Raw genomic sequence first — 21,683 nt, forward strand, 5'->3', positions numbered from 1 at the left:
ACACATGCAGCAGAAACTTGGCCATCCTGGCTTTTTTTCTCGTACTCAAACTTAAGAGGACCCCCGACCCTGGAAACAGCTACAGCGCTATGTCAGCTTCTGCAGCCCCCATTCTGTTGCTCTTAGCTTTTCTTTTTCTTTCAAAGTTTTTAAATTTAAATATATTTTATCATACTCTTCCCCACACCAAGTCCTTCCAGATCCTCTCCCCCTCCCTACCCACCCAACTTTAAATTCTTTCTCAACAACAAACAAACCAACCAAAAAATCCAATACAACAATCCCCCAAACCAAGAAAACAAAACAAAAGCACACTTCCCCTCAACCCCCCCCCCCAGACAAAACACTAAACCATAACTAACTAAATAAAAGCACACAAATAACCCTGTGGAGTCCGTTAGATGTTGCTCAACTGCCCCTGAGCACGCGTCTGTCCCGCAGTGGTAGATGTACCCAGTGTATTGGAGAAAACTGATTTCCCTCTCTTAGCAGGTACAAGTGACATTTAGTTCTTAACCTTTACCCTAAGGGACTAGTTTCTATTCATTCATTCATTTGTTTTTCGAGACAGGGTTTCTCTGCAGTTTTAGAGCCTGTCCTGGAACTAGCTCTTGTAGATCAGGCTGGTCTCGAACTCACAGAGATCCGCCTGCCTCTGCCTCCCGAGTGCTGGGATTAAAGGCGTGCGCCACCACCGCCTGGCTATTCATTCATTTTTTTAAAAAAAATGTAACAAAATCAAATATAATAGTATAAAACAAAATCTGTTACACTGAAGTTGGACAAGACAAACCAACAGAAGGAAAAGAAGCCAAGAGAAGGCACAAGAATTAGAAACCCACTTGTTGGCACACTCAGGAGTCTCATAAAAATAAGGAAATCTAATAGAGGAGAAATTTCCTAAGATATATATATATCTGAAGGCAATATAAAAAATAGCCAAATAATGGAGGGGGGGGGACAGAGCCCTAGTTGGCCATCTCTTTCACCAAATGAAACTTTCAGTACTGGGGTCAGGTTATATCTAATTAAGTTGTTGGCCAAAGGGATCCTACGGTCAATAACCCAGGCTGTTGCCAAGACTACAGGTTGCTCTCCACAAACTGATAGCAAGGCCCCACTGTGAAGCCAACACCTGCACAACTCACTGAAGACGAAGATGTCGAGCCAGTGCCTACACAGAGCTGCCACCCCTACGTTCCAGCATCTTCGGTACAGAAACATACTCTGTACACCACAGAAAGGAAAACAAACACCAAGCAAGCCACAGCCCTTTATCCACAATGGTGTCCTGCCTGTAAGATATGCTAGGGTTATGGGGGTACAAAACTTGTGGGAGTAACCAACCAACATCCGATTTGCTCTAGGCCCACTCCACGAGATGGACCCCATCCCTAACACTGCTTGGGTTACCACGAACTTAAGACTAGAGAGCCCAGAGACCTAGGGTAAAACCAAATAATACTGATTTAAAGAAAGAAAAGGAAAAAACCGTATTGATAAAGTGTAACTCTTAACGATATTCTGAGAGATGATTAATGGCATACTCATAGATCAGTGGCTTACTTAACCATCCTCGGAGAAGCATCCTCCTGTGGCAAATAGGAACACAGACACAGCCAGACATTATGCAGAGAGTGAGAGACCTTGGAAGACTCAGCCCTAAATGGGAGGGGTGTCTCCATCAAATACCTCCCCTCAGAGCTCAGGGAACCCTGCAGAGGATGAGGCAGAAAGAATTAGGAGCCACAGTGGATGGAAGACACCTAGAGAACAAGGCCCTAGGTGCTGATATTTTGTTTGTACAAACAAAGCTTGTCTGAAGATCAGAGGGTGGAGCTAGCTACTAGCTAACCATAGAGGTCTGGAGGTCTGTACAGAAAGACAGGAAGTGGTATGGCTGGGCGGAGAGATGAAGTGACAGTCGGGAGGAAACAGGAACTCTCTCTTTTGGGCTGGGGAGTTGAGTAGGTAAGGTTGCAGAGTTTGAGCCCTTGTCTCTCTGATCTCACAGCATTTCCCCTCTGACTCTGGGCTTTTACTATGGAGATCTGTTAGAGCTCGCGCTACAGCTTTCTACATCGACACGAGCAAAGCTCCCATGAACTCACGGAGGCTGAAGTGGCATGTACAGGGCCTGCACAGTTCTGCACCAGGTCCCCGACTATAGATCGTGGCTTCCAGTGTAGTGATTCTGTGGGATTCGTCAGTGGGTTGCAAAGCCCTAGCAGCTTTCTGAGATGCCACGTTCCTCACAGGCTTTGAAATGGGTCGTGAGCACATGGCCATCTCAGATGTCACTCACACTGCCCTCTGGATAACTTCCTGGTACAGGGTGCTGGTCTATTCCTTTACAGCAGAGGTTCTCGACCCTCCTAATGCTGTGACCCTTTAATCTGATGTTAGCTATCATATAGACTGGGATTCCCCAACCATAAAATTACTTCCATTGCTACTTCACTACCTAAACTTTGCTACCTTTATGAATCATAATATAAATATCTGTGTTTTCTGATGATCTTAGGCAACCCGTGAAAAGGTCATTCACCCTCCAAAGGGGTCACAACCCCCAGGTTGAGAACCACCACTCTAAACCAAGTCATGTGCTATCCCCTCTCTCTGCGGTTTCCATCACCTGCCTGCCTGCCTGGTAACTTTCTTCTCTCCAGCTGCAGCACAGACATCAGCCTGTCAGGTCAGGCTTTCCCGGTTCTTCTGGTTCAATAAGAACCAGATACAAGCAATGCGCGTGAATGTCCAACAGAGAGCTCAGCACACCTCAGGCACCCGAGAAACGCGAGCCATTGTGATCACCAATTATTTCAGTGCAGTTGCGCAGAGACACCTGAGTGGGAGGTGCTGCCCAGCTGTGGCTTCGTGTAGCTGAAGAACTGCGGCCCAGAGGACAGGTCAGGGAGGGGTGGGCAGAGGCAGGGGTGGCTGAGGAGGGGTGGGGCTAAGGCACTGGGGGTGCGGGTGGAAGGTGGGGTGCATTCTGGGACAGTCTGCCTCCTGGCAAGGTGCCCCATGAACTTAGGTGGGCAGAGCACTTTTTAACACCCGCTTCTCACAAAAGTTGTTTGTGAAGATGGCTGAGGAGACAAGCTATATATGTGACATCACTATAATAAATATAACAAGTCTATATGATATCTAACATCATCAACAAGTAAGTAATTTAGAGAGATTTTAAGTATATTTTCCATTTAGTAGAATTTCTTTGGGATATATATACATATAATACACATACATACATATATAATATTACATATGTATATACATACATACTACACACACACACACACACACACACACACACGGAAATATGATTACTGACCTAAGAATCTTGAATTTGTCAGGTGCATGTTTATACTTTTGCTTTACCTAATCACTTATTTTTAAACATTTAAAAACATTTTTGAGGGACTGGAGAGAAGGCTCAGTGGCTGCTCTTCCAAAGGACTTGGGTTTAAGTCCCAGCACCCACAGGGCAGCTCCTAACCATCTGTAACTCCAGTCCCAGAGGATCTGATGCCCTCTTCTGGCCTCCATTAGCATTACACTCACATGGTGCACAATCAGGCAAAACACCCCCCCCACATAAAATAAAAAGCTTAAAAATACTTCTCGAGTTTGCTTTCTTATGTAACTAGATTTAGTCCTTAGCACTGATGTCTGCCACTAAAACTGCCACAGACTCCAAAAAAGGAAAACTGCTTAGAATAGAGACTTGGTGACATACGTCACTGCTGACGGCTACATGGTACCTGAGAAAAGGGGAAGAGTGAGCTCAGGGTACATCCGGGCCAGTTCACAGGACAGGAGGGCTAGCGACACACTGTAGAGAGGTGGCAACGGCCCATGCGTTCCATACAGAATACTGCCAGGTCTTTGCTCGGCAACTTTCTTGGAGTGCACAAAAAGCTTTGCTTCGAGGATCTGTGAGGAAGTAAGAGACAAGCACATCTCAGGAGCGTTTGCATTTGACCAGAATTGGTGCCGCCATCACAAGGACGCAATCCGCTAATGGCTGTGCCTGGAGAGCACCGGGTGGGCGTTTCCTTGCTCTTCACGCGGCACACAGAAACAAGTAAACACATTCTGAGCTAAGGATGGAACTGTGGCCCAGGGGTGCGTGATACATGCCTGCATGAGCTGCATGGAGACTTCGTAAATCTCTCTGTTGGTGTCCGAGGCCTTGAAGAGAACAAGGTTCAGCAGGGTCACTATGTCGAAGGGGTAGTTCCTGGGGAAAACACGCAGCATAGCTGTAAGTCAGCTTGGCTGGTAAGCTGGAGAGATCGTCTCCTCTCAAAAGTCTAGGGTGGCGCACGCCTTTAATCCCAGCACTTAGGAAGCAGAGGCAGGTGGATCTCTGTGAGTTCGAGGTCAGCCTGGTCTACAGCGTGGGTTCCAGGACAGCCAGAGCTGTTACACAGAGAAACTCCATCTCAGAAAACAAAGTCTAGGGTGGTGCATTGACTTGAGTCCTTGGGGATGACACTGCCCTGTGTTTTTTGGAAAGAATCATTTATTTATGTATGATCCCGTGTATCTGAGTGTACGTATGTGCATCATATTCATGCAGGTGCCTGAGAAGCTCGGAAGCATGGATCCCCTGGAGCCGGGATTGCAGAAGGTTGTGACCTCCATGATGTGGGTGCTGTGTGCTGAACTCCGGTTGTCTGCTCCAGTCCTTACGTGAAGATTTTTGAATAGAAACCTCAACTGTGTTCTATATTCTCTCCACTTTCCTAAATCATAAGCTTTCTCTTAGAACAGTTTGTCGGGGAGTTTAATCTAGCTATGACATTGTTACACTTATTGTAGGGCCAAACAGCTTCATGAATTCACCTGTTATATAATAAGGATGGTGGTTTTAGAAGCACAATCCTTGGGTTGGGGTGTCCCTCAGTGGTGGAGGGCAGTTTTAGCATGTGTGAGACCCCAGGTGCAAATCAGGACATTTTCTTTTTTTTTTTTTTTGTTTTTTGTTTTTTGTTTTTCGAGACAGGGTTTCTCTGCAGCTCTTTTTTAGAGCCTGTCCTGGAACTAGCTCTTGTAGACCAGGCTGGTCTCGAACTCACAGAGATCCGCCTGCCTCTGCCTCCCGAGTGCTGGGATTAAAGGCGTGCGCCACCACCGCCCGGCAGGACATTTTCAAATAAGTGTAATTATTCAGACTCTTAAGGACCTACTCCTCCTTCCCACATTCTTTCTGAAGTTTTGAACAGAGGGGATTTAAATAGTTCTGTTTCCTGGGTTTGATTTGGTGGGCAGCTGGCTCTCGGGCTCACAGTTAACACGATCAGGATACTTGTATACGTGCCTCTAGTTCCTTCAGCGTATCATCTTTATTCTTTTCAAATTCTAATCTCACGCTTCACTGTGACTGTCTGGACACTTCTAAGGAGAGACACTGAGAACTATCTCCTGGTCAAATGGAATTAGCAATAGCATGGAAACTTAGAGCAGGTGGCTTCTCTGTGAAGGACCCAGAAGCCATTCTGGGCTCTCCTAGGAGTCACTTTAAAGATAACTGCCCAACAGGCCGCTGTTCCTCACGTCCTGGTGAGCAAGCATTACCACGACTGCCACTAACCACTAGTTAGGAGAACCCATACCTGTTTCCACACACAGTCGCTATGGCTTTGAAGCAGCCGGACGCCAGCTGGTAGGAGCCTGTGTAACACCGGTCGATGGCCCAATTAAAAAGGTTTATTTGGTCAGGATTAAGTTCCAGGAGCAAGATGACAACTTCACAGCCAAGCTGATGAACCTGGGGACACGGAACAAATCAGTTCTTCCTTGTTCATGAGAAAATATTCTAGTGAAATGCGTATGATGGGACGCAGTTCGTGTAAGCGGACAGAAAGCGGAGGGAGAGCACTTGCTTGGGTTGAACTTTATACCGCACACTCTTCCTTAAGGGGGTCAATGGAGTGATGCCTGCAGGGACACAGATTCCCCCGGACTCTGGGAAGGTAATGCTGCCTGCCTCTTCCTGAAGTCATCCACTCTTGGCAGTTGCGATGGGGTCAAAATGGAAGGGCCTGGCTTCTGCATTTGTTATATCAGTAGTGTGAGTGTGAAATGCTCCCACAGGCTCCTGTCTTGAATGCCTGATGCCCAGCTGAGGTCTGTCTTGGCTATGGAGTTTTTAGGAGGTGGGGCCTAGCCGGCAGAAGTACGTCTCCAGGGGTGGGTCTCTGTCTAGCTCTCTCTGCCTGCTTCCAGGCCAACATCGCATGAACAGTCTTAGTGCTCTACCCCAGCAGGGTCACTCTGATGGCCATGCCCTCCATACCAGGATGGACGATGATCATTTTTTCCTCCTTTCAATTGTTTCTGTTGGGTATTTTGTCAATGGAACGGAAGTCACTAATGCAATGTTCATTATTATCAAAGATTTCCCCTAGTTAATGTCTGTCCTATTGTTTTTCTGACTTGGTTATTTCTTTTACTATCTTCTTAAGATAAACGGGTCACAGATGATGAGTCCTTTTCCCTCCAATATACACTTAGATTTTAATGCATTTCCTTTTAAGCAAGGCTTTCTTTGCAAATTGCTAACTTAATATTTCCATTATTCTTCACTTAACGATGATTTCCAGTTAACATTGTTATTTGCTCTACTGGCTATCTGGAAGCATATATATATATATATATATATATATATATATATATATATGTGTGTGTGTGTGTGTGTGTGTGTGTGTGTGCGCGTGTCCATCTCTCTGTGTGTTTGTGTACGTGCATCTGAGGGATGGAGGAGGCCAGAGGAGGGCACTGGATTCCCTGGAGCAGGCGTCCCAGGTGCTGGTGAACTGTCCAGCATGGGCGGTGGGAACTCGGTTCAGGTCTTCTGCAGGGGCAGCCGGCACTCTTCCTTGTTGAGCCTTCTCTCTCCAGCTCCCAGGGAAGAATATTTTAATTATATTTAATTACTAGTTTAATGACACTGAGAATAAAAGATGTAGTTTGTATTCAAAGTATGCAGGCTGTCATGAGACTCCACGTTATGGTTCAGTTTGTGGTCAGTTTGGGTAAATGACGCCGTCCTTTGGGGCCTGGCACATCACAGCACAGTGCACCTAAGTACTGAAAACGGGTGTAGCCGTGGGGGGAAAGGTAAGGTGAAAAAAAGCAAGGGATTTCTGACTCCATACTTACTCGCAAATCTTGACAAGCCAGGATATTGTCCAGCCACTTATACAGATAGCCATCCGGGGAGAGGCCAACATTGTCAAAAACAGGGCCGCAGCACAGCACGGCTGACATTGCCTGGAATTAGAGACAGTGGGATCTGGAGATGGAGCCTGGAGCAGCAGTAAAGCCAGGATCCATCTGACCTTACAAAACACCAGGAGCAGCCCATAAAGCCAGGATCCACCTGACTTTAAAAAACACCACGGGCAAATCTGGGTGCGGCCTTTATTTTATCTTAGAAACAAAGTCTCACTAGATAGCCCAGGTTAGCCTTGAACTTGCAATCCTCTTGCCTCAGCTGCCTGGGACCACAGGCATGCACCGTCATTGCTTGGCTTCATGGTGGTTCTTTAGTAACAGTTATTCCTCCGGGATTTTGAAAGCATGCTTTAGTAGAGTCAATAAAAATCTCCCCACCAGATTTCAGTTTTAAAAATAAAAGTTAAAAATCTATAGTTTCATGGACATCTACATCGGTGATTATAACGCGTGTTTATAAAGAAAGAATAAACAAAATGATTATTTTACAATTATTCAAATCAAATTTTTTTCAGTTGTTCCAAGTGAGGCAAATTCTGCTTATAAGGTAAATCTAGCTGTCTGCATTTTCCATAGTACAAAAATACTTGTGATCCTTGATCCAAAGTTAAATGCAATTAAGAATGTAAACTTTAGGTCTTTTGTGGGGGGGGGGTGTAGGGGATGGGGAGAGAGTGAGAAAAGGAGATTCTGACTAACCTGTGCTCGGCAGGTGTACGTGACCATCAGGGCAACCATTTGAAGGCACCCATGAGTTGCACATAGCATCAACTTATAGTGTAAATGACTCCTGACACAGTTACAATGGCGCCTGACACAGTTACAATGGCGCCTGACACAGTTACAATGGCACCTGACACAGTTACAATGATAACTCAGTTACTTCTCTAAAGGCCGTTAGGATGCCCAACTACAGCGGTTTGAATGAGCGATGACCCTCCGTAGGCTAACATGATCTAACACTTGATGGAGGGAGGGACATCATCCCTCCCAGGTGGGCTTTGACAGTTTACACCCACACCCTGCTTCCTGCCTTCTCTGCTTCCGGTGTGTGTGGTAAAGATTAGCTAGCTCCCTGCTCCCATCAGCCTGCTCTGCTCAGGACTCCAGCCTTCTGGAACCACAAGCAGAAATAAGCTCCTTCTCTACGCTGCTTTTGGTCATGGCATTTTATTGCAGTGACGGAAGAGTAACCAGTAAAAGACCGCACTGCTTCAGATGTGAAGTTCTTCACAGTGTGGATGTCTAAGGACAGGTTTAGGTGAAAATGGGATCATGCTGTTGGTTGAGGTTGGGAGTTAATTAGCAATGTGGTAACCTCGGGGATAAATAGGTAAAACTATTCTTTTTTTAAAATATTTCTTTATTTATTATGTATACAATATTCTGTATGTGTGTATGCCTGCAGGCCAGAAGAGGGCACCAGATTCTATTACAGATGGTTGTGAGCCACCATGTGGTTGCTGGGAATTGAACTCAGGACCTTTGGAAGAGCAGGCAATGCTCTTAACCTCTGAGCCATCTCTCCAGCCCCGGTAAAACTTCTCACACAGAACAAACACTGGATAAAAGCAATAACTTGACAACATTTTACACTTTGCAATTGTGAGCCCAACTGGAATGAATTTACACACATCTTCAATTATGCAGTTGGAATTACCGAATTTATATTGACACGTGTCCATATATCCATTTGAATTTTTATATCTGTACATATGTTTTGTTGTATTATATGACTTATTTTAACTTTTTGTTTTGTTTTGTTTTTCTAGACAGGGCTTCTCTGTGTAACAGTCCTGGCTGTCCTGGAACTGGCTTTGTAGACCATGCTGGCCTCGAACTCACAGAGATCTGCCTATCTCTGCCTCCCAAGTGCTGGGACTAAAGGAGTGTGCCACCACCGCCTGGCTTATGTTAACTATCGCTAAGGCATGATTGATAGCTTAAAAGACGAGACCACCGATGGCACAAACCAACCTTTAGGGCACAATACTGGTATCTCGTGATCTGGTGGTTTCTGTCGCTGTACCGATCCAGAGGCGTGAACATAATGCTGAAGGGGCCGGCCCATTGACTGAACAGGATGAAAAGGTGGTGCCTCAGGCTTTGCTGGGGGAAGAGAAATCTTCTATGATGAACTAGAGAGAACAACACAGAACCAGTGTCTATTAGACTGAACAGAATCGTAGCACGAGTGAATATTATTCTTGAGTTGTGGAGGAAGGAAAATTTTCCACTTTCCCTAAAGTTTTTTTTTTGTAATCTTTCTATTATGTGTATACATGTATTTCCATGGGCAGGCAGATGCATGAGTGCAGGTGCCCACAGAGGCCAGAAGAAGGTGCTGGATCACCTGGAACTGGAGTTACAGGTGGCTGGGAGCTGCCTGATATAGGTGCTGGGAGCCAACCTTGGGTCCTCTGCATGAGCAGTACCTGATCCAGTCTCTCCATCCCCAAGGACTAGAGTATTCCCGTGAACCCTTTCCTCTGATTGTGGCTCAGGCTAGAACATGGCTCACACTCTCTCAGTGAGCTACACCACCAGCCCCATAGCTCCCATTTTTTATCTACAGAAGCTTGACTTTTTTAAAAAATATTTTATTTATTTATTATGTATACAATATTCTGTGTGTTTGCCTGCAGGCCAGAAGAGGGCATCAGATCTCATTTTAGATGGTTGTGAACCACCATGTGGTTGCTGGGAATTGAACTCAGGACCTTTGGAAGAGCAGGCAATACTCTTAACCACTGAGCCATCTCTCCAGCTCCCCAGAAGCTTGACTTTTTAAATATATTGCGCCACAAGTTTCTGTGTGTACCCTTTACACCCAGAGTCGGAGGAGAAATAGACACTGTGACCCGCAGACACTCTGCTTCAGTGGCTCTCAACCTTCCTAATGCTGCGACCCTTTAATACAGCTCCTCATGTTGTGCTGACCCCAACCACAACATTATTTTCATTGCTACTTCATGACTGTAATTTTGCTATTGTTATAAATTGTAATATAAATGTCGAATATGCAGGATATCTGATATTGGACACCAAACGGTCACGATGCACAGGTTGAGAACCATTGGCTCTAAATGATCTTTCTACTTAACTTTTGGGTATAAAGAATAAATTTTTGTGACCACTGTTCCCTACTGTTAGGGAGAACATAGTGGAATATAATTTATATTATTTCAAAAACATGTACTTCACATTATTGAAGAAATCAAACTTAAATTGTAGTTTAAGGTCCTTAAATATGAGATGGACCACTACAGTTAGGTTAACAACAACTTTGATACCAAGTCAATCATCTACTTTGTTCCATACGCCTATAGTCGAAGAAAAATGTTCCACATAGTCTTTATAAGATGCCCAGTTAAACCAAAAGATTAAAAGGAATTCCACGCTACAGAATTCTAGTTTGCTGACTGACAGAACAGACTGAAATCAGGTTAGTACAGAGGCCACAGGAGAAAATGAAGCTTGTGGGACGGTTTCCTCTGAATTCCTTCCTTCAATATGGTATCAGTTCATTTTCAGACCAGGACCAAAGCCAAGATAGAAGCAACGCGTACAAGACCAAATGTGATTCCGATGGTCGCTCCCTTGGTGACTCCACTATGCTGAGGTGACCTGGTCTTGTGTATTTTCAGTGTCTCAGGATAAATAAAGCCAACTACCCAGCTCTAGATGCAGGCCATCAGGAATCAGGAAGGAGCAGTCATGAGGAATGTGTGTCACCCAGCCCAAAGGCTAGACATGGTGGATTACCTGGAACACACTGAATCAAGTTGGCAACCATGGCGCTAAAATGTGCTCGGATGTCTTTAAGAATTTCAACTTCTTTGTCATTTTCAGCTTCTAAGAGCATGCGGGTCAAGTCCACGTACTCCAGGAACAGCGCTCCAAGGGCCAAGGTATCTCGCTCTAAGGCTCCATTTGTGCTGGAAGGAAGGGGGAGGGAGCCTTTAAACCAGCTGCAACAGAGTAGCAAATGCTTCCTGAAGTCAGCACAAACGGTTGGAACTCACACAGCGGATCTGGTCTCTACGTGCCAGGGGAGTACGAGAAAAGATAAGGGCACCTTAACAAAATCTTTGTCGAAGTAATATATTCGAAAGGACGAGAAGAAACGGAAAAGGAGACTGGCAAAAGGCAGCCAGTTCAGTATGACTCTCACCTGTCGCTTATCACTCCCGCATCCGCCAGGAGCTCGAATATCCGAAGAAGTTGTAGCCTCAACAAGTCTCTCCGTTCCCGACGCTTCTTGTTCTGCACAGTAAGAGGTAATGCCACTTACGCTTACTGTCAAGGACAATACAGTGCGAACTTCCTAAGTAAGAGGGGTGCATTGTCCCCTCTTCCTATTCAGTAGAGACAATGCCAGTTATTCCGGGCTATAAGGAAAACACCGTAAGGAAGGCAGAAAGAATATATGAGGTGGAATTGTTGAGTGGTGTACCTTGTGTCCAGAGGTGTCCCTGTCTGGAGTGACTGGAGAGCGCGGGGGACACTCTCCACTGAGTCTGCTCAGTGAGTGCGTGCTATTCTTCAGGCTGCTAAATTTCTGCTACTTCTTTTTTTTTTTTTTTTTTTTTTTTTTTTAAAAATACTTACTTTTATTTGTTTGAGTGTTTTGCCTATATGTATGTGTACCTGGTATGTGTAGTGCCCATGGAAGGCAGAAGAGGGCACCAGAGTCCCAGGACCTGAAGTTATAGATGGTTGTGAGCAACTTAGGTCCTCTGAAAGAGCAGCCAGTGCTCTCAAGAGCCACTCTTAGCCTCAGATTTCTGCTCTTTCTTGTAGCATATCTTACTATGTTTCAGTCTTGGTACATTGTAAGTAATTTCAGGGATGGATTCATTTTGGGGAAAATAATATTGAGGGATATACCATAAGCTAAATGAGACATGGTATCTTTAGTCATTGATTTCTGGTTTTTGTTGTTGTTTTATTTGCTTGTTTTTTTTGAGACAGGGTTTCTCTATGTAACATCCCTGGCTGTCCTGGAACTCACTCTGCAGACCAGGCTGGCCTCAAACTCACAGAGAACCACCTGCCTCTGCCTCCTGAGTACTGGGTTTAAACTCTGAATCACTTAACTATTGGAAATTAGAGAAAATAACAAAATCTAACGTGCTAAGGTTCACTGTTAGAAGCAGGGTGGGGTGTTTGTATTCTTCAGGGGACAACAAAAGGGATGGAAGGTCACACCACTGTCCAAATGAGTCAGGCCTTTGTGACGGGGCTTCTGAACCTTACCTCCGGCCTTCTCTCTAGAGCCTCCTTCATTAATGGATGGAGTTCTTCAACCAGCTCTCTACAGAGGGAAAAGTTTATCGTTGATATGAAACTTGTCACCAGCATGTCCATTCCAGCCTAAGTAGCATCATTATTTCCCTTGACTACCAGTCAGAGCCTCCGGCGATCTCCCTGCCTGATACTCTGTGCAGTATCTGCCTGCATTCCAGTGCTGTGCACATGGCTCGGGTAGAACACCCTCTCTGAACAATGAAACAGTACTTCCCAAGTACTTACTAAATCCAGGGACTTCAGAACGGGCTAGGGGATTGAAAATAAGTAAGACAGAGTCTCTGTCCTTAAAAAAACCTTTCCGTCCAATCAGAAAGAAAGAGAGTCAATATTGAATCACTTTGGGGACAGGTAATAGATTTAAAACACAAAACCTGTATTTCAGAGCTGAGCTTACACTTATGCTATTTGACAGATGCAAATTATAGAAAGAGATAAAGTAGTGCAGTTTTCATTAAAACCTTTCATGTGTAGTGAAAATATTTGATTAGTATATATCTTATTACATTTCTCTGTGTTGTATATGTATTATATGCATACATCTATATACATTGTATGTATTTTATATGTGTAGTATATGTATACATATATACACATTATTCACAAACACAAACATGTATTTATTTCACCTGCCTTTCCAAATCTCCAATTATTGTTTATACTTGTTATGAATCGTCTTTTTTTGTGCAATTATTTCTGAACTGCTATGTTAAAACAGACATGAGATCTAGTTTGCAGCTAGACAAGTTTGGAAGCTGCATGCTATACTCATGGTTACTAAGCACCACCCTCCAGGGAGCCAGTAAGGCTGATGAGAATCCACAGCACTCTGTGCTGAGAGGAAAATCTGAGGGTTAGTCTCTGTCACTCAAATCAAGACAGAATTCCTACATCAAAGAATCCCATTTAATAATGTATGATGTTAATAACATTGACACACAATATCAGAGGACATTATATCAGTATTAATGATACGGCAACACTAATAGCATGTAATACTAACAATTGTTGATAACATTAATAACCCTTTCCTACTTATCATTCATTTACCAAGTTCTTTTCTATGTGAATACACACATTTAATATATCCTCTCAGCAAATAACGGGGTAGATTCCACTACATCAAATTGGTTTAAAATTTAAAAAAGATTAATTTTGTTCCTAGGTGTAGGATTGTTTTGTCTTCAAGTACAGCTGCACAGCACATGCATGAAGTACCCATGGAGGCCAGAAGAGGGCGCTGCGAAGTGAACCCAGGTCCCCTGCAAGGGCAGCCAGGGCTCTCAACTAAAGGCTGAGCTATTGGTCCAGCTGCTTGCTTTACTAGAGACATACTTCACTTCAGTTGCTGTATTCAGCATGCAGCTGTGCAAACTGAGGCTCGCGGAGCTTTCGCAGACGCCGTGGCTGGCTAGCTAAAGGGCCACGGCTTCCTCCAGGAACACAGAGAGAGCGCAAGCTGTGCTCTGGGACTTGGCAGGTCTTTGGGAAAGATCATTGGCTGATTTCAGGAACTGTGAGTTATGTTCTGAAAGCTAACCTAGCTAATTAATAACTGGCTAAATGCTGGCTTCTTGGTAAAATCGTAGTCAGGACTTGCCATGTTTACTTATTGTTCGGGGCGAGATGTTTGGAGAGTCTTCTTTCCTAACTGCATGGAAGCTTTTGTTTAATGCATATTCCCGCCATCCTCATCTGTCTTGGCTAAGCACGGGAACTAGTGTGCACTATCACTTCAGGGCATCTCCCTCAGGTTTGGACACTGCCTCAGATCTCTGACTATAAGATCACAAAGCCAGTTTGATTGAGGTACAAAGATGCTTTCTGGAAAGATGGTTCATGTGACTCGAGCCTGCCCCGTGAGTCCCACTCATGTGTCACCTTTGAGTCTGCTGGAGGAATGGCAGGGATTACACACTACCCTTCTGGTACTGCAGCTTCGCAAAGTCTGGCTAACGGGACGGACAGGGAATTATCTCCGCTTATAGTTACCTAAGACGCAGCTTGCCACTGAAAGAAAATTTGAGAGATAAAATCAAAGCTGCAAGGAAGGCTGCTTACCTTGAAACCATGGCACGAAGGACACCACGCACAGCCCATTAGCACCCCAGATACCAGCTTGCATCTGTTACCCCCCAAGCTGGAGTTAAGAGATAACCATAATTGCAGAAACATGTATTATTTAGAAGAACCATACCTGAAAACAAGGGAATTTGTTCTTCCGAATCCTAAAACAAGGGACTCTGTGATCTCGATGCTCTCCAGCCTCATCAAAGGCACCAGCTGCTTCAGCAGGACGCCCACCGATGGCGTGCCAATGGCCTGAAACAAGGTGACTTGAAGTGACAAAGAGAACATGGTAACTGAGTGGTAAGAGTTGCACGTGGATGAGTCACATCCCAAGGCACTGCCATCCTCCAGGAAAGACCATTTAAAAACCCATACATTTAATACAGTACCATTGAAGTATTTCCTACGCGGGGTACAAGTCCTAAAGAAAAACCTGCATTTTTCTTTTAAACCATCGAAGTCAACAAAACTATCTTTAAGACCATCACTGGATAAAGTTGTGGTTTTGAGGCATTCAATTAGTGAAGGGGGAAAGAGGGCGCGGGGGATACAAGCCCAACCTTGAGGCTCTGATGAACGCAAGGTTCCCTAATGCAAGGTTCCTAATCTTTAATCTTTCATTCTGCACTCATGGGAGAGGGGCAGTAAATTATTCACAGAGATGCTTAACGGAATCTGGAAATGTGTCGGAAGAGAATCTGATTCCATGCTATTCCAGATGGCAGGCACAGTGCGGTTCGCACTGGGAACGCTAGACAAATGAGCTAAAAGAACCCTTACAGAATAATTCCTCTGAAGCCTGTCATGTCACCTTGTTATCGTAGCTCACTGTACCATCGGGGGTCGTTGCCATGATCTCTGGAGTGGACGCTCGTAAGTGACCTGGGCTCATAATACTGGGTTTGGCAACTCCAAAGCAGAGAATGAGGTAATTTCTCCACAAGGTGACGTAGTTGTCTCCACTGCCCGCAGTACTGGTTTTCTTGGCATTGATTGGGCTGCTAGAGATACAGAGACAAAAACAAAGGTAAAACTAAATCCCTGTTGGATTTTCATTTATTTTATTTTTAATTGTGTGTGTGTGTGTGTGTGTGTGTGTGTGTATGTGTGTGTGTGTATACATGAGTGTAAGTGCCTATGGAGACCACAAGAGGGCATCGGATACCTTAGAGATGGAGTTACAGAGGGTTGTGAGCCATTCAATCCCCTTTGTTGGGGAATATGATTTTCAGGCATGTGACTTTTGTTTATGCTGCGTTTGTCTAACTCTGTGAAGCTCTGTTACGGTGCCTGCCTAAAACAACTGATGTTCCTAATAAAGCAATGGACAGCCAATGGTGAGGCGGGAACAAGGACAGGCGGGGCTGCAGGCAGAGAGGATACACAGAAGAAGAAAGGAGAAGGAGGAACAGCAAGAGAACAAGGAGAGAAGGCTGTCAGGAGCCACCCCACCAGCTGTGGAGTAGGAAGGAAAGTTAGATACACAGAGTAAGAAAGATAAAAGCCTAGAGAGAAAGGTAGACAGGTTAATTTAAGATAAGAAAAGCTGGCTAGAAACAAGCCAGGCTACGGTCAGGCATTCATAACTAAGAATAAGCCTCTATGTGTGATTTATTTGGGAACTGGGTGGCGGGCCCCTCAAAATGCCAAAAGAGTAAAATATCACCCTTATACATACCCCTTAATGTGGGTGCTGGAACTGAACTTGGGTTTTCTTCAAGATCAGTATGTATAGCTTAACCACTGAGCCATCTCTTAGCTCAAATTCTTCATTTTGAAGATGAATTTTTTGGGGGCTCTGTTTGAGATAGGATCTATATAGGCCTATATAGGCCTGCCTGTATATAGCCTGGCAGGCCTTGAGCTATGGCAACCCTACGTTAGCCTTTTGAATACTAGGATTGTAGGCATATGCTACCAAGCCAGTCTGTCAATATCACTTGTTAAATAAAGATTGTTAGGAGGGTGCAACCAACTGGGCACCTATCTATCAAGGATGGGCAGGATTATTAAAGGAAAAGAAAAACCAACCCTTGTTCTAGAAAGGGTATGTTGCTTAAATCTCTACTCTACTTTAAGGATTCTAGAGCGGGAAATTAAAACAATTAGAGAAGATTACGATAGCCCAACTCCTTACACGAAATGAAAATTGGAGAGAACCAAGCAAGGAGGAAGCAAGGAGAACACACGGCCACCTTACTTTGGGTCTACCAGCGGCATCACCGACTGCAGCCGGGTGAAGGCGTAGGGCCAGGCGTAGCTGAGGGCTGTGGGGCAGTGCTTCGGCAGGTTTTCCTGCCGGAGGAAGCTGAAGAGGCAGAGGACCCAGGGGTCTTTGACGGACTGCGCGAAGATCCAGACGTGGGAGGGGCTCTTCACGTCGTAATGGCTGTTAACCAGGACGGCGTTCCATTCCACCAGCCACTGGAGATCCACGTTGTGGGTCAGCGGCAGCGTGGCCTGCGGGCAAAGAGGCGGGTGGTCAAAGACAGACAGACAGACAGACACGACTGTCCTCACCAGGGCTCAGGCTGCTACTCCTGTTTGCACAGGGCCTTTCCTGACCTCTGATTCCATGGGCCAGCTTTGGATCTGCAACACCCATCCTGCACCCATCACGTGTGACGTCTGTGTGAATCCACTGAGACTCTCTGCCAGTCCACGAGCAACAGTAAGTATAAAGTTCAATGATTAGAGTCATTCATTTTTTATTGTTGGTTTTTGAGATGTGGTCTCATGGCCTGTAACTTGCTATGTAAATCAGGCTGGCCTTGAGCTCAGAGAGATCTGCCTGCCTCTGACTCCCAAGTGCTGGGATTAAAGGCATATACCACCACACCCAGACCACAGGTTTATAATTTTAAGTTTTATTTTTATTTGATGTAATGAATACTATACCCGCATGCATGTGTGCGCACCACATCTGTGCCTGGTGCCTGTGGAGGCCAGAGGAGGGCAGTGTATTTCTAGGCCCTAGAGTTACAGACGGTTGTGAGCCACCATGAGGGTGCTGAGAATCCAAACTCTGGTCTTCTTGAAGAACAAGTGCTCTCAACTACTCAGCCACCTCTCTAGTCCCAGATTTATAATTTTAAAATCCTGAAGAACTATTCAAGTGTGGATTTATAAATGTGTTTTCGCTCTTGTGATCTGTGTGTGTGCATGTGTTCACGGTGGTTTTCCTCTTTATTAGAATGAAGCATTTTGCCTGCGGTTTGGAAAAACAGTGGACACTGTCCCTTTGATGAAGGGCGTTCTCTGGATGATTTTTGAGATGACATCTGCACTTAATCTTTTAACCTATGACGTCAAGCCAATATATTTCAAACATTTCTTTAAAGGTAAATAATATAGGTATGAATTGATAAGTTCTTACATTTTATTCTCTTAAGTATTTTAATCAATAGTTAAGCAATACTAATTTTTAATTAATTTATTTTATTTTATGTGCATTGTTGTTTTTCTATGGGTGTCAGGTCCCCTGGAACTGAACTTACAGACAGTTGTGAGCTGCCATGTGGGTTCTGGGAATTAAACCCAGTCCTCTGGAAGAGCAGTCAGTGCTCTTAACTACAGAGTCATCTCTGAAGCCATGGTAATACCAATTTTTTAAATAACACATCTATTGTTCCAAGATAGTGTTTGTGATGCCTTTATAAAGTGGTACGTTTCATCTGCTGGGGCCATGAACTCCCCTGGGTAAACGTTACAGATCTGGCCTTCATTACTGGGCTGGTGGAATCGGACCTTTAGAGTCAGAGGGATGAGACCCTGTGAAGTGCTCTGCCTAGGACCTGTGTTCTGGCAGAGTCCCCGAGTACATTCTTTCTCCTCCTTCATTTGTGACTAAGCCATTATAACTGATCTCTCCTAACACTGTTTTGGGAATCCCACGGATGTGGAAACACATTGCTGGCGTTCCCTTCTCTTCTGAAGCGCGGGGTGCTGACTCCTGCTTAAGGTCTGACTCCAGCAAACACAGGAGGAAATCATGTGAATACATGGAACGGTTATCTACAGAAAAGGACATGTGCATGTATAAAAACTGCAGTGACCATTCCATCCCATGTTCAAGTAACTGTCACATAGAGGATGTATGCTTCTTTACTCTGGTTGTTCTGGCCTGCAGTGCCTGGCTGGTGGTTTTAGCCATTATCATGATTATTATTGCCGAAAGCCAGCACTTTATGTTCCGAGTCAGGGAAGGCCATGCAAAGCTAACAGATTCCCTCCAACAGTGCAGTCATCTGCTATGTGGCAGGATAGAGCTATGTGTGTTCTCCCGTCACCCCCAGACTCCCCTGCCTATCTGTGGAGCTGCAATGGGCCCAGGCTCGGTTCACTCACTGGACTTTTCTGTTTTGAAAGATGGATATCTAAAGCCAGCTTTAATTTTCCTTCTACTTGCTCGGGGCGTTGAGATGGCCACTCTGCATTTCGGATGACGACAGTGTGCGTGCAGCTGGTGGAGTTCTGCCGGAGCCTGAGCCAGCACGGGGCACAGCGGACCCTTCGTGTGACTCCGGGTGTCCGTGCCTCCCAGCAATTGTGTTCTGTTTGTGTGGCAATGGGAGGGTGACACTTGATGCCTGTGTGCAATAAACAAGTGTTGTGTCCCTGAGCTAACTATCCCCCTACCGTGTGCAATGAACAAGTGTTGTGTCCCTGAGCTAACTATCCCCCTACCGTGTGCAATGAACAAGTGTTGTGTCCCTGAGCTAACTCTCCCCCCCCCGTGTGCAATGAACAAGTGTTGTGTCCCTGAGCTAACTCTCCCCCCCCCGTGTGCAATGAACAAGTGTTGTGTCCCTGAGCTAACTATCCCCCCCCCCCACCGTGTGCAATGAACAAGTGTTGTGTCCCTGAGCTAACCTTTCCCCCAGTCCTTCCTTTCCCTCTTAATATTTTTGAGTTTTAATAACTGTGTGGGTCAAAGCTAGTGAAAATGAAACCACCATGTAAGCTACCAAGTAATACAGAAGTAGAGTTTGCATATTGAGACTACTGTAGTATACAACGTTAAGTACAAAATTAAACAAAGATTAAATATTAAAGACAGTAATTGAAGTAAGTTAATTTTCTTTAAGAACCCCAAGTAATTTTTCTTGAAATTGAAGTTTTCAAAAAATATTAACTTGTATTTCTAAAGTTCAAATTTTGTCTGAATTTTATTTTATTTTTATTTTTTTCCAGACGTGTTCAGTGCAATTATCTGAGAAGCTAATCTTGTCTTCCAGGCTCTCCGTACCTCAGGCTATTGGCCGGCTGGGAGTCTTATGCTTATACACATGGTTTCTGGCTCTGTTTTAGAGATAGGCTCAGAACTTACATCTGACGACAGATAGCATTTGGGACCACAAGTTTACTTACCGAATCTGAAACCGCTACATGAATGAAGCTTTCAAGAATGGAAGAGCTTAGCTGATCCATGACATCAATCATCGGCCTGTCATCATCCTGTGCGAAGGAGGAGTCAGTTACACCCATGGGAAATGCGTCCTTCCCTCCCACCCCACAGCCCAGGACACGGAGCAGCACAGCCTGCCAGAGCGCGATAAAGGTTTTCCCAGAGAGATTTGAGTGTCGGGAGAGAGAAGGCAGGGACTACAGCCCTGTGGTCCTGAGGATACACAGGCTTTCGGTTTCCAGGGAAAGATAATGAAAGCTCCACTTTCAAAGACCCGCACACACTCGAGAATCTAAATACCCGCCTTGTATACCAGTCACAGAGACCGGCATTCATGCCTCTGTGATAAGCTTCTGGAACAGAAACCCTGCAGGAACATGCCTCGCTGGGACGCTAGAATGCTCCTTATTTGGGGTCCCTGGCTCGCCAGGATAACTGATAATGGGGGCTGTGACTGACTGTTAGTCCCAAAGAAAACATACTATAGACAGACCCCCACATCCTGTGCTACCCACAGACTGCGCAGCTCCGCCTCTTATCTTGGGAGGACATGTTTTTCCCATCGTCACCGAAATGAAGCTGTTTGGTTTGGCACCGTGACTTTTTAAACAAGAAGATGTATTACTTCTCCTAGTCTATTCTCTAGTGAATACATAGCATCTTCTTAATTAGATGGATGTAGAACACCGAGAAAAATGACCCATAACTTAATCAATCGCAAAATTCTTAGTCAAGTAGGATCATTTAGTAAATTAGAAATGGTCTCTTCAGTCACTGTCAGAATACATGATTTGCCTCTAGTAGATGAAGGGCATTGTCATGCCCATGAAATCTCAACAGTGCCAGTACAATTGGTATTCCAGGGTGGATGAAGGAAGTCTCACGAGGCCCCACCCCCAGATGGAGAGCTACAGGCAGTTTATGGCTGCTGAGAAGGAATTAGTCTTCTCCACGGATAAGCCTCCAGCAGGTTATCTGTGGTCAGCCCAACACATGTCTGTAGGAGCAACACTAGATAGACTCAGCAGGTTATCAATACATAATATATACACAACAATCATAGTCAAGAAAGAGATGGGGATGAAACTGACGGGGACATAGAGGAGTTGAAGTGGGGAGAGCGTTGTATGGAAATGATGTAAATGCAGTATGAGATGCTCAAAAGAAGCCAAAAAAAAAAAAAATGAAGGCTAGTATAGGGGGCTGCAGAGATGGCTCAGCAGAGAGGACCAGGGTCCGGTTCCCAGCACCCACAGGGCAACTCACAACTGTCTGCTACCTCAGTTCCAACAGGCTTAATGACTTCTGGCTTGCAGGGACCCTGCATGCCCATGGTACACACAGATGCAGGGAGAACACTCATACACATAAAATAACAATAAACAAAACCTTAAAATCAGTTAGCAGGATTTTTAAAAGAATTCAAATTATAGCCTGAGAATGGTGTTCATCCCAGAATTTAGGAGGCTGAGGCAGACAGGGCTCTGTGAGTTCAAGGCCTGCTGGGTCCACAGAGTTCCAGATCCTGTCTCAAAACAAAATAAAGAAAACAAAAAGCCACTACCCAATTAAAAACCCAACAGTGTATCAACAACGAAGTCTTGATGCTATGCATGTTGCATACAGACAACAGTAACGTGTTATTTCT

At 44.9% G+C, this 21,683-nt stretch overlaps 1 protein-coding gene across 1 annotated transcript in view; it reads right to left on the reverse strand.

Annotated features, from left to right (window-relative positions):
* Fry (FRY microtubule binding protein) overlaps positions 1 to 21,683 on the reverse strand; it is a 250,702-nt gene that overhangs the window by 95,177 nt on the left and 133,842 nt on the right. Inside the window, exons 20-31 of the mRNA XM_038345555.1 lie at positions 19,999 to 20,085; positions 16,829 to 17,088; positions 15,440 to 15,629; positions 14,756 to 14,880; positions 12,508 to 12,565; positions 11,423 to 11,514; positions 11,014 to 11,186; positions 9,226 to 9,386; positions 7,174 to 7,284; positions 5,625 to 5,779; positions 4,147 to 4,246; positions 3,768 to 3,939 (exon numbers count right to left, since the gene is read on the reverse strand). Of these exons, the coding sequence (XP_038201483.1) occupies positions 3,768 to 3,939; positions 4,147 to 4,246; positions 5,625 to 5,779; positions 7,174 to 7,284; positions 9,226 to 9,386; positions 11,014 to 11,186; positions 11,423 to 11,514; positions 12,508 to 12,565; positions 14,756 to 14,880; positions 15,440 to 15,629; positions 16,829 to 17,088; positions 19,999 to 20,085 (1,684 nt within the window). The remainder of the gene's footprint in view (positions 1 to 3,767; positions 3,940 to 4,146; positions 4,247 to 5,624; positions 5,780 to 7,173; positions 7,285 to 9,225; positions 9,387 to 11,013; positions 11,187 to 11,422; positions 11,515 to 12,507; positions 12,566 to 14,755; positions 14,881 to 15,439; positions 15,630 to 16,828; positions 17,089 to 19,998; positions 20,086 to 21,683) is intronic.

The sequence above is a fragment of the Arvicola amphibius genome, chromosome 10, assembly GCF_903992535.2.
Source record: "Arvicola amphibius chromosome 10, mArvAmp1.2, whole genome shotgun sequence".
In the NCBI taxonomy this organism is placed as follows: Eukaryota; Metazoa; Chordata; class Mammalia; order Rodentia; family Cricetidae; genus Arvicola; species Arvicola amphibius.